Here is a 13,167-nt window from a genome sequence, read left to right as displayed (position 1 = left end):
TCAGAGAAGATAATTTGTCAATTTAGAGGATTAAAAGAACAGACATTCCTTGCACCCTAGTGTTGTACACTCTAACTCAAGGTGACCACACAGTATTCTGGGTAAAAATACATCATTGTTTTGCACAAGGGCAAATAATGTTTCCCATTGTATCTCCAATATCCTTTCTATTGACATCCAGGCTTTTCCAGCTGCCTTTTTTTAGGCACACATTTGACTGATAAATATGAATAGTCTACAGAGACTCCTACCCATTTCCTAACGCACCCAAGAGCTCAGACCACATCATCTTATAAGCATGCTTTCACATCAGTTTCCCCTAACACATCACTTTTACACCTGCCAGAAGTAAAGGTCATCTGTTAATTTTCTGCCCACATGAACAGCTTCATGAGAACACCTATCGAATGGGCATTGCATCTTCTCAATTTACTTGACTTAGCATTTAGCAAAATGTCAGGGACACGCGGACACAAGAAATATTCCCATCATGATGCTTCCTCAGAGACATGGGTGATCCTGTGAACAGTGTGCAAGGAGGTCACATGGGTGGGAGCAGATGCTATGATAAGGTGTTTACTCCCTCCACTCAGGTACATGTTTGGGGATGTGGGGTGAGGAAAGCCAGGGGAGGAATGAAGTTGTACCTCCCTCTAAGAGAGGTAGCTTTCATAAAAAGTCACTGTTGACTTGCAAAAAGCTCAGATAATGACTAACTTCTCTTACAAAAGTGACGAATTCATTAATTAAAAGTTATTTAATGTATGGGGCCTGCCCCATGGCCAAGTAGTTCACCCGCTCCGCTTTACAAAAAAAAATGTTAATTAATCTAGAGTTTTCAAGGTAATTGTCATGTTCTTTCACAACAATGAATATGTCTGGAATGTATCCTATTTGTAAAACCCTAGAAATAAAATAATTACCTTTGTTTATCCCCAACACCAAGCTTACTCCTCTTTAAACAAACATCTTAGACCTTTTCCTTAATGGTAAAGAAGTCACAAGCATTAAAAAGTTACAGGAAGTATTAATAATAGCTATGTGCTTCCTATATGCCTGGCACACTTAAAAGTCCTCTACTCAGATGATCTCATTTAATCTTTTTTTTTTTAAGATTGGCACCTGAGCTAACATCTGTTGCCAATCTTGTTTTATTTCTTCTTTTCTCCAAAGCCTCCCAGTACACAGTTGTATATTCTAGTTGTGAGTGCCCCTGGTTGCGCTATGTGGGGTGCCACTTCAGCACGGCCTGACAAGTGGTGCCATGTCTGCACCCAGGATCCAAACCAGCGAAACCCTGGGCTGCCAAAGTAGAGCAAGAACTTAACCACTTGGCCACGGGGCAGGCCCCTCATTTAATCTTCACTATAATCCTATGTGTGGTAGATAATGTTATTTGTCCTCATTTTATAAACATGGAAACTGAAACTCAGAGAGGAAGACCAGCCCGAAGTCACCCAGACTGTAAGTGGCAGAGCTAAGTTACAAATCCTGGCTTTCTCAATCCATGCTCTTAACTACCCTCTACAAAGTACCCAATGATAGGAGCTAAATAAGAAGCATAACGACCAAGTGCTAAAGAAGTCTCTGAAGTGCTTTCCCTGAAGTTAAGCATCAGAGAAGCCTCTGAAAAACTCATAGGCCACAGTGCTGGATCCTGAAGGAGGCAGAATATAGAGGGTATCAAATTATTCCAGGCAAGGGGAGCTTTGTGAGCAAATGCACAGAAAGAGAACGTCTAGTTCATCCAAGGAACCCAGAATAGACCAGGATTCCTGAAGAAAGGAGACTAACGCCATGACTCTACTTGTGTCTCTCAACTTTCCTCTTGGTGACTCTTCTGATTTGTGGCCACATGCTCTGCACAGACCCGACTTTTGTTTTCATTCTTCTGCTTCCGGAAATGATATTGGCAGCTTGAGGCCTTTGGTCCAAAATTAGCAGTGTTTTCGGGGGTATGGGCAGGGCAAGACTAGCACATTTTCCCCATGGAGCTATACCAGCATGTTTCTGCTCAGATGAATATGATTCTCATCTCTATGTATTCATCTCAGTGGAGCAAGAATGCATATGAGTATACCTAGGGATAGAAGGAGTGACACTCACAGGGAGATTCCAGCACCAGACCTAGTTTGTTTGCTTCTTTCTTTAATAAGAAAAAAAATAACATTCTGGTTTTAAGGATGTGAGATAGCATACCAAACTATTAAGGGAACACATTCATCTGGAGACCTTAAAAACATGCATTCCTTTAATCTAAGCATGTGGGAGAAAATCTGAGGAGCCCCATGTAGGAGGCAGCATTGTGTAGGGGAAAGAGACCTTCCATGCTCCTCATTCCTCATAATCACTCACCATATCTCAACTGTTTTATTTTACAATGTTAATCCCACATCCTTTCCACTGCCTCTACTACTTTCCTAGCAGGAGAATGGAAGAACCACGGCAGAGAATAGAAGTGTGTGGATTTCAGGCCCAGATGTTCCAGCACAGCCTGATGAAGAGCTCAGTTTAAATGTGTAGGAAACATGAAATCAAGACAATAATATTTGAAGGTGTCTCATTTTTTCTCAACCATCTTATCTCCTTCCCAGCCCCTAATAAATTGTGTGATCTTGTATAAGGCAGATTATGTCTCAAATTCCACATCTCTAAAACCAGAGGAGACGAAGCAGTGAACCTCAAGGTTCCTTCTAGTCCTAAAATTCTATGAGCCTTCCAAGGTTCACCCTTTTGTCCTAGCACTATGAACCAGGTACCAAGTCAGAACCAGTAGATTCTAAGATTATCTTCTTCCAGGGGCTTCTGAGAAGTTGGAAATAAGTCGGGAAAATAAAACAGATGCACACTCATTTGGCAGATATTGCTTGAACAATACTAGTGGTGGGTGGGTCTGCATGCAACATGGTACTTGATGCTGGGTGGGGACAGAGTGGCCTATAGGACCCCTTTCTTCATGGATTTTATGGCTTAGTGGGGAAGACACTGAAAAATAAGGATCACAATAAAATCTGATGAGTATTATAGTAGGGCAGAACATCTCAAACAGGCCTAACTAGGAGGAAAAAATTCCCATGGGGAATTGTTAAAGATGCAGATTCCTGGGCCCTACCCAGACCCTAGGAACCAAAATCTGCTCAAAAGTACCCCTTAAATTTTTTTAACTATCAATCTTCCGTAGGCAAGTTTGGAAAACATGGTGATCAAGAATGAGCAGGACACTATAGGAACTCATACCCACGTGAGACAATCAGTAACAGGACAGTCTAAGATGAAGCACATACTCGAGAGCAATGTACAGCAGTGGTTAAGAGTGTGGGCTCTGGAGTCACACTGCTAAGGTTCATATCACAGCATTACCACCAAGAATGGAAACAATAATAATAGTAACAATAATAATGTCTCGGGATCATTGTGAGGATTAAGTAAGATAATCTTTGTAAGAGTAATATAGAAAGAGTAGCACAGTTATAGATCTAGAACGTGAACCACGATCCATAAAGCTTCCCTGTTCTCCAAACTGAGAGAATGTAATAAATGTAATAAGTAATTGCCAAAAAAAAAAAAAAAAAGTAGCTCTGTTTCTTCTATAAAAAGCAGAATAGGGAGAGTTGATTAAGGGAAAATCCAGACGACGCTCTAATCAAAAGGGAAGTCTTTCATATAAAAGATGGTTATTTTGTCGATCCTAAAGGTTAGTCATGATCTATAAAGACAGAGAGAAAGAATGAGAAGAAAAGCACAAAGAAAGCCAAGGACACGGGGCTGCTGATAGTGTGTACGAATGTAAGACCTGTAGCACAGCATTCATTCTACCACCAATTAGCTAGCACTTTTGGGTAAGTTGGTTAATTATAATGGGCCTAAATTTATTTCCTTGTGATGTTACGGGGTTTTGTGAATTATATTATAGTTTTATATATATTCTATATTTCCACCACCTTCATAGCGTTCTCTAGTTTCAAAATTCTGAAGGGAACTGCAGTATACACCAGATCCACTAGATGGCAATATTTGGCTTTGTAAAAGGATGTCTGTCACAGAGCCTGAAGATGCTTAATAATCAAACAAAAGGGCATTTAGGGTTCTCTAGAAAACACAGAGAGAAGACATTAACTAATTCCTCATACTGAGGTGAATACTAAATACCACTGAAATGTACACGTTAAATAGATGAATTATACGGTATGTGAATTATATCTCAAAGCTGTTTTTTGAAAAGGAGGAGGAAGATGACAGGTAAAATGTGAGCCAATGAGGCCCAAGCAAGGAAGAATATGAGACTCATATTCAAGAGCAGTCCAAGATGAGGTTTTCCAGGGGCTCACATAATCAATTCTTGTGCCATAAAACCCTTTTCTCCAGGATGGCCACAAAGAGACTGCTCTTCTTTTAGGCCCAACAACTGCATATCCATCAAAAATACTTACTTCTTAAAGGCAAGGGCAACAAGAACAATGTTCAACTTTTAACTGCTTTAAAAAAAAATTCTACAGGTTTCGGTTTGACCTAGACTAATATCAAGAACCAGGCCATAATATCAGTTTTTAAAACATGCAAATCTCTAGAATCCGTAATATACCCTTTGCTAAGAAAGTTAAAATGAATTGATGCTCTATCAAAGAAATCTCATTCCCTGAGGTAAAGGGCACAGGCTGAGACTCACAGTTTGTGATGTCACCTTGAAGCTGCAGAATCTGAGGAACTGGCATCGTGAGGACAACAATATCAAACTGCTCAGGGGAGCCCGTTTCCTTAGAGACTTCCCACTTGTCATTTCTCAGGTTGATCTGGGTTACACATTGTCTGAAGCAGATATCAGCACCTGTTCCAAAAGCAAAATCACGTTCACAGAATCAGGATTTTCCATATGAATAAGGGGGAAGAGAAGAGTCACAAACTGTATCCACTCAGGTGAATAAAATGGTGAGGGCGAAGTTTGTCTTCTATACCCGCTGGGGTTCACTTTCTTTACCTTCTTTCTCATTTAGTAGAAATTGCTCCCTTCTGGCACCCTTGCCTCTCCCTATAAATGCCTTCTCTGGGAAAAAAAGAATACTACTACAATTAATAATAATAATGACCAAAGCTATCTTTCATGAAGCACCTACTATATGCCAAGTCATCAAGCACTTGATATACATTATACCAATCATTTTCATAGATAAGGAAGCAGATTCAGAAATGTCATGCCATGATTTAATCACTGATAACAACTGCCAAAGTCTGCTTCCAGAAAAATGTTTATGCATCTATCTATTGATCTATATGGCTGTCTCTGTTTATCTATTCAGATGTGTTTATACTTATTCTTTTAAAAAATATTACACACAAGATTATTTTACATAAACCATTCTACACCTCGTTTGGTTCATATCAGCAATTACTTCATGGGAAGAAAACCAGCTATTGAGTGTTAAACAGAAGAACATCTACTTTACTTTATAACTTTATAGTATTAATATTTAATTATGTGTATAACTTTTATTTTAAAATGCTAATTTTAAAAGAAGAAAGAGGGAATTCTATTCCTACCTGATTCTTTCAAATAATGCTTAATAATTGAAGAAACTCCTTGAGGTGCCACAAAGTTACATTCTCCGTCTTTCATCACCATTCCTTCAATAGGAGAGGTCAGAGGCTTCAAAACACCATGAGCTAACAGTTCATCATAAAAACTGAAATAAATGATTATATTATAACATAATTATATACTATAATTAGCTCTAAAATACTATATTCTTTTCTAAGAATGCTTAGGGATTATAATCCTAAATAACTAGAAATCTTCATATGATCAACTCAAAGTATGTTCCGTGTTAAATAAAACATAAATCAGGTGAAAAACAGGAATGTTTTCAGAATCCATAGATCTTTTGCTGACATTAGCCAAAGGCCTATTCTCCCATATATTTCAAAATTAAAGTCAGCAAAGATAAACAGAAAGGTATTCACCACAACAATTTTTAGATTAGATTAGATTAGATTAGGATTGACTTCCATTGCCGCTATTTTTCCTCTTCCTCAACACCAATGTAGTAACTCATCTTTATTGAGTCCTTACTATGCTACAAATAAATCTCATCTTGATCTTCACAACAACCCCAGGAGGCAGGTATTATCGTTTTCCCACTTTACTCAGGTTAACTTTTTACTGCAAATACCATCAACAATGGTAATATCACAATAATTTCACTATGTTACAAAATGCAAAGTTTAACCATGTTAAAGATGGATGATTATATATCTTTTTACATTATATGACTTGTAAGACTGATTCCACCCCTTTTAAATAACTCACCTTTGGTGTTTTTTGGCATGATGAGAAGTGCACGTGATGTACTGAGCACCCAAGTCGACTGTGCACTGTGAATTATGAGGACTGCTGGCCGTAATCATTCTTCCTCCTTGAATTAATCCACAAGAAAATATCTTAGTGCATTAGAATGAGCCTTTTGCGATTAATGCTATTCACCTCAGATTACCCCAAATGTATTACTTGACAGACGTATTAAAGAACATTTTTTTTCAGGTTGAAGGCTTTATCATCTAACATTATCAGGAAGTAGTTAGAGAACTTGTTCGCTGATTGTAAGATATTTTTTAAAAAGGAATCATGAATAATGCAGCAGGGTTCAGCACTGTGCCTGGTACCTATACTTACTAATTTGAATAAAAGGAATGAATGAATGGATAAAATAAAATGATGAATGAGATGTCAGAATGAATCAATCAGTGAACGCTCTTTCACTCTTGCAGTAAGGTTTCATGAGAATAACAGGTTTCGGTAAACTAGATCTTCGGAAAGTCTTGGTCAATGGGCATTTTGGGATCCTCATAATCTGGAGAAAGCTGCAATGGCACAGACACGTAAAGACAGAAATCCATTTACTAGCCACAGCGGGACGCCCAAACTTGGCAAACTCTGCTCAGGCTTCCTCCCAAGCCCTCCAGGACTCGCCTCCACAAATGCGCGGCACTCCTGCCCCGCCCCCAGCCCCGCCGGGGTCGCCGCCCCCACCCTCGCCCCTTCTCAGGCCGCTTCCGGGAAGGCGGAAGTCTCCGGTCACGTGACGAGGCGCGCCCCGCGCCAGCCACTTCCGGGCTGAGTTGGAAGCCGCGTAGCGAGATTTTCTTCACAGACTGTCTCTAGTGGGGCCCACGCCTCCTCCGAAGCCAGGGGCCGCGCCGGCTTCCTTTTCCCGGTTTCGGCCGCTAGACAACCCACCTGAGTCCCCGGCCTTGTCCCACACAGTGAGGTGCAGAGGACGGGCCGTCTCCCTCCTCAGCAGCGCTGCGCACAAGCTTCCTGTCAGCCCTGCGCCCACGATCAGCACCCGCGCCATGGCCCGCTGTCTCCGCGGCGAGGAGGCCGGCCTGCAGTTTGTGGAACGGCGGAAGCCGACCCAGCGCTCTTCGCCCCCTGTGCTCCAGGCCCCGGCCGTCCCCTGAGCAGTCCCACCGGCTGGCCTGCAGGGGGCAGACAGGAGGCGACCGGAGCTGAGAGGCTGCTCAGCCCTGAAGACAGGCAAACCAGCGCGCTACGGAGAACCTGGGCTTTCCCTCGGTTTGAGGGCTGGGAGGCGGCTTCCAAGACAGGCAGGCGCCATCAGCTACGCTGTAAACTCTGACCTGCCCATCGCCTAGAAAACCCTGGGAATCACGTAGATTGTACTGTGAGAGCCCGCCTCGCCGCAGGGTTGGCGTTGGCTACAGCGGAGAACCAGCCCAGCTGTCCGTGCCTGTTGGGACCTTGGCAATCTTAATATTCTGTTCGAAGGTGGGGAAGGGAAGGAACAGACCAGCGATGCCAGAGCAAGCTTTCTTCTAGGACCCTGGTGGCCACTGTTCACATAACAGGAAAAGATCTTGGAATCAAGGAGAGATTTTTCTTAAAATAGCCCTCAGACTTTATGTAAAGTTGTGTAACCTTCTTGAACCCAAATTTCTCCATCTGTGAAATGGAGACAATAGTGTTTACGTTCCAAATTTGTGAAGATTAAATATGTTTAATTCACTAGAAAACTTTCGATCACTCATCTCTTCGATAAATTTGAAGTTCGATGTCAGAACGCGTTCCAAACGCTCTAAGGTATATAAAAATGAACAAGACGAGGATTCATACCATTACCACTGGGTTTTTTCCCTCTAACGTTGTCGTGGAAATTCTCAGTAAAACAAAAAGCAATGAGAAGTCTGAACTATTAAAAAATAAATTACACTGAATTGCAGATAAATTCTTACCTGGAAAACTCTAGAGAAACTGAATAGCTAATAACCTTATCTATGAATAGCTAAGAACTAATAAGAAAGTTGACAAGAGTAGCCAACTATAATGAAAACATTTAAAAATCGGAAGTTTTACTTTATGTCCACATCGTAAAGAAATTACCGTGCATCGAATTGGTGATGGATTAGTATTACATATATGTAATAAAAGGTAAAAGAGCTATAAGAAAATGTAGGTGATCATATGTAACCTAAGAAGACATTTTTAAGAATAAAAAAACTGAACTGAAAGACACTGAATACATTATCACTTACAACTTGTGTATTTCAAAATACACAAGCCAAAGTACAAATAGTAAACAAGTTTTTGGAACAGGTATGAAAGATGAAAAGTTGAGACCATGACTATGTAAAATCTTAAAGACATAATTAAATGACAAAATTGAAAAAGTAAATCTTCATAGATTAAATAGAATTCTTGACTAGAAAGAAATACAAAATTACAATAAACATAGAAGAATGTTTGACTTTTCTATGTTCAAATACAAATTAAAATGAGACGCCATTTTTCATTTGTTTGGAATTGCTTTTTAAATATGTTAAAAATCTACATTTGGCAAGAATGCTGCAAAACGCACACTTTAGTGTATTACTGGTGGGAGTGTAATGGACAAGTTTCCTGGAGTAAAGTTTGAAAATATATCAGATACGTTAAAACTATGCTCTTTAGACATTTCAGGTCTAGACATTTATCTTGGGAAAATAAGGGACGGATATGCATTAAGATTTACATATGAATGTGTTTACCTCAACACATCAAAGTATACAATCAATAACAATTGATTATGGCCATCCTTACATCCATCTAAAAGCTACTAAAAAACATGATTTTGAATATATAAGGACGTACAGGAAATGAGTCAGTCTGTAATGCTGAAAAACGGGCTACAAAACTATAGTACAATCCCAGATTTTCATAAACACACACACACACACAAATATATATGCAGTATTAGAGAAATATGAGAGGAAGCAGATGTAGTTATATCCTTCTATTATCAAATGTTTTATAAAGACCATATATTTATAACGCTTTATTTATTTGTTAGTTACAAAATAAAGCTTATATGGTAGACAGAATAAGCTAATAAGTCTCTGTCTTAAAATTGCTTATAGTCTAATTTAAAAGATTTCTCTGAAATTAAAAGCTTAAATAATGTGATTCACAGCCACAACCTAAAAGCTCAGGTTGTCCAGCTGGAAAGGATAGTTGAGGTAATCTATTTCAACAGCCCTCTGCTGCCACCATTTTATGTCTGTAAATAAAGTCACTAAATTAAAGTGAGTTTGCCCAGGGTCACACAGTATCTCAAAGATGAAGCCAGGACAGGTCCTCACGGCCTTTTGAGTCTGTTTTCCTGCTCTTTTCCATCACCTGCTTTCTCATATCTGTTAATGGTCTGATCATCTTGTGCAATCAGTCCAGAAACCTCATAATCATGTTCAATAACTTGTTTTCTCATTCTTGATATCTATCAGTCCTCTGGTCTTTTTGATCTCTTTTCCCTTGTCTCTTTTGGCCAATCCCATTAAATTATACACCAGAAAAGTCCAAGTTCCACTTCCACCAGCAATATACTAAAGTTTTGCTGTATTCTTGTCAACTGTAGACATTTAGCATTTTGAAAAGTAATCACCAACAGATTTATTCCTTACTTACATTCAATCAATTGTTAGTTCTTAACTGAATTATTACAATAGCTTTCTAACTGCTCTCCCTACTCCCACAGCGAGCTTCTAGATCAGTCACTACCATCCTCAAAAAAACTTTCAGTGGCTTTCAGTTTCTTAAAGAATCAAGTTCATCTACTTGGCATAAAAAGTATTCAGTGAAATTTCCCCAACCTATGTTTATATTTTATCTTGGTGATCTTCTTATGTCCTGTGCTATAGCAAAATTGAATTATGTGCCATGAACACATTCTCAGATTTTCCACTTATGTGTGGAAGTGGTAAACCTTTGCTTATGCTAGTCTCTGAGTATAGAGTGTACTTTTTTGACTTATGTTTCCAGTAGTCGTGAAATTGCATTAATTCTTCACTCTATTTTTCTTTTCCCCTATGATCAACCATAGGCTCTTTAAAAAGTTATTGAGAATTCGGGATTGTTGTGACCATTGAATAAAGGTAGTCGTAGTGGCTTATGATTTCTCATTACCTTAGTCTCTAGCAAGTGGTATAGCCACCCACCGCTCCCCGACCCTCACCCTCCAGAATGGGTTATATTAGTCCAGAGGTATAACTATAGGGTAGTGGGTGCATGGTTAGCTACTGGCACTAGTGTATCTTTCTGGTAGAGGTGAGGATAACTAGATGACCTACCTAGAGAAAGTAGGATTGCAAAATAGCTGGGATAGCTCCCTACTCTCGTATTTATTCTTCCTGCTTACCTTGACCTTTTTCCTTAACTTCTTTCCTACTCCTGATCTTTGCAAGGCTGGCTCCTTCTGATCATTCAAGTCCAACTTAAAAGTCACCCAGAGGAGGCGTTCTCTAACCACTTAATCTAAAACAGCCACCTAGTGACTTTCTATCCCATTAACCTGTTTAATTTTATTCATATCACTTAATAAGTTTTATGTTATCTTGCTTTTTTATCTGTTTACTTATTAATTGTTTATTTATTATCTTTCTCCCGCTAGAATTTAAGCACCAAGAGGGTAGAAACATTGTCATATTCAATACAGTATCCCTGGCAACTAGAATCAAAGTTGGAATTTTCAGAGACAGAGTTCACTGTTTGCCTAGAAGGTATACAAGCCTTTCAAGGATAATACTTAAATTAAGATAGGCTGAAGGGTAATTCAGTTGGGTGATCAATATTAAATATCCTTTCCAAGAGGGTGCTTTTTTATGGTATAATATAACTAATACTATAAAATATCATGCCAGTCAGCAAAGGATATCTACGAGTGTGATGCACAGCTTTGTCTGTCCTCACTTAACAGTGCTATTGTTAGATAACTTGGATAAAATTGATCTAACAGTTTTTAGACAGCATAAAACCAAGATGAATAGCCCCATACTAAATGGGACTATTTTAAAATCAGGATTTTAAAAGATTTCAACAGGCTGTCACTGAAACAAACTTAGCCAAAAGAAAATTAGACAAGGATATTCAAAGTCTTACCCTGTGTCTAGAAAATAATTTTACAGAATCAGGGAAAGAGTGCTTAGAATTTTAGTTGCCTCTAAGCTCATTATGAGTTAACAGTATAATAGAGCTGCCAAGACAAAAAGTAAATATAAACGTAAGCCATGATAGTCTCACACTATTTAGACTGGCCAAACCACATGTAGAAAACTAACTATGTTGAGTGCTGGATCTCAGATTTTAAAAGGATCATTCAGAAACTGGTGCCATTCCAAAGAAAGGTGATCAGGATGGTAAGCAGACTTGAAATTATCTTCTTGGAGCAGGTAAAGAGATGTCTAGCTTAGAGGACACTTGGGGAGAACATGAAAGCTATCTTCAAATATAGGAAAGACCTTAAAGGCAGAAAATAATTGGACATTTTCAGTATACTAATCAATTGATGAAAACTACAAGAAGGTAGATTCTGGCTTAACTCAAAGAACATGTTTCAGGAATAATTTTAAGTAGATACAACTAAAAATGAAATGAATTTCCTTAGGAAGTAGCTTTCCAATTGGGAAGCCTTCAAGCAAAACTGGATGAACGCTTAGTGGGGGATATTGTAAAAGGAATTGAAGTACTGGATACAACAGCAGTCCTCAAACTGGAGTACACGCAAGTTAATGAAGATTTTCTAAATGGGAGACAGCTATAGTTTCAAGGGAACCAAACTCCACATCCTCAACTGCTGAAGGTACTTTTTACTAATATATCTGTAAAAGCCTTTGTAGTCAAGCAGATTCTCCTTTCCCATCCTCCTTTTCACAATTGCTCTTGAATAACCTTACAAAAGGAAGACTTATCTCTCCTTTATCAGTAATGTTACTATGGGGCATTACTTTGGGGAGTAAAAATTTCTGATCTCCAGACAAGAGACAATTTCATACATCGGAATTGGTACTGACAAAGTGAATGATCAAATCATCCTGCAATTTAGTTGGTTTCCAATTCTTTGCCTTCAACAAAACTGAAGAATAACCCAATAGAACAACCAGCTGAAAATCATTAAAAATAATTTTCAATTATATTTTTTAGAAATTTTTTAAGATATAATTGATATATAATATTGTGTAAGTTTAAGGTGTACATGTTGATTTAATATATTAATAATACTGATATATTGCAAAATGATTAATACCATAGGGTTAGCTAACATCTCCATCACATCACATAATTACCATTTGGTTTTAATGGTCAGAACATTTATGATCTATTCTCCAAGCAACTTTCAAGTACTACCATGATGTACATTAGATCCCCAGAAGTTATTCGTCTTATAACTGGAAATTTGTTCTCTTTGACCAACATCTCTGCATTTCCCCACCCCTCAGGCCTTGACAACCACCATTCTAGTCTCCGTTTTTATGAGTTTGGCTGTTTTAGATTCCATATATAAGTGAGATCATACAGTATTTGTCTTTCTCTGTCCGACTTATTTCACTTAGAATAATGCCCTCAAGGTCCTTCCGTGACATCACAAATGGCAGGATTTCCTCTTTCTTTTAATGGCTGAATAAAACATATTTATATATCACAACCTTTTATCTATTCACCCACTTATGGATACTTAGTTCATTTCCGCATCTTGGCTATTGTGAATAATGCTGCAACGAGCATGGGGGTGCAGATATCTCTTCAAGATAGTGATTTCATTTCTTTTGGATATTTACCCCAGAAGTGGAATTGCTGGATCATATGTTAGTTCTATTTTTAACTTTTTGAGGACCCTCCATATTGTTTTC

At 38.6% G+C, this 13,167-nt stretch overlaps 2 protein-coding genes across 29 annotated transcripts in view; one reads left to right on the top strand and one right to left on the bottom strand.

Moving 5' to 3' along the window:
• Nucleotides 1-7,662, bottom strand: part of RNLS (renalase, FAD dependent amine oxidase) — a 248,457-nt gene extending 240,795 nt beyond the window's left edge. For 2 of the 5 annotated variants that reach the window (XR_011537617.1, XR_011537618.1), the window contains exons 1-4: nt 7,229-7,361; nt 6,302-6,407; nt 5,536-5,678; nt 4,667-4,825 (exon numbers count right to left, since the gene is read on the bottom strand). Coding sequence is in view for 3 of the 5 variants with exons in the window: in XM_008529946.2 (XP_008528168.1) it covers nt 4,667-4,825; nt 5,536-5,678; nt 6,302-6,407; nt 7,229-7,346 (526 nt within the window). In the remaining 2 variants the exon portion in view is untranslated. Of the gene's footprint in view, nt 1-4,666; nt 4,826-5,535; nt 5,679-6,301; nt 6,408-6,664; nt 7,073-7,228 lie in introns of those variants that run through there. The other 3 variants (XM_008529946.2, XM_070611105.1, XM_070611116.1) reach the window with 3 other exon arrangements.
• Nucleotides 7,315-13,167, top strand: part of LOC103557425 (lipase member J) — a 43,234-nt gene continuing 37,381 nt past the window's right edge. For 7 of the 24 annotated variants that reach the window (XM_070610924.1, XM_070610887.1, XM_070611071.1 and 4 more), the window contains exons 1-2: nt 10,991-11,040; nt 11,925-12,119. The gene's annotated coding sequence lies outside the window, so the exon portion shown is untranslated. Of the gene's footprint in view, nt 8,093-10,931; nt 11,843-11,924; nt 12,120-13,167 lie in introns of those variants that run through there. The other 17 variants (XM_070610988.1, XM_070610898.1, XM_070611020.1 and 14 more) reach the window with 13 other exon arrangements.

This window comes from Equus przewalskii, chromosome 1 (genome assembly GCF_037783145.1).
Source record: "Equus przewalskii isolate Varuska chromosome 1, EquPr2, whole genome shotgun sequence".
In the NCBI taxonomy this organism is placed as follows: Eukaryota; Metazoa; Chordata; class Mammalia; order Perissodactyla; family Equidae; genus Equus; species Equus przewalskii.
The sequence above is the reverse complement of the archived record's forward strand: the minus strand, read 5'-3'. Positions and strand labels throughout refer to the sequence as shown.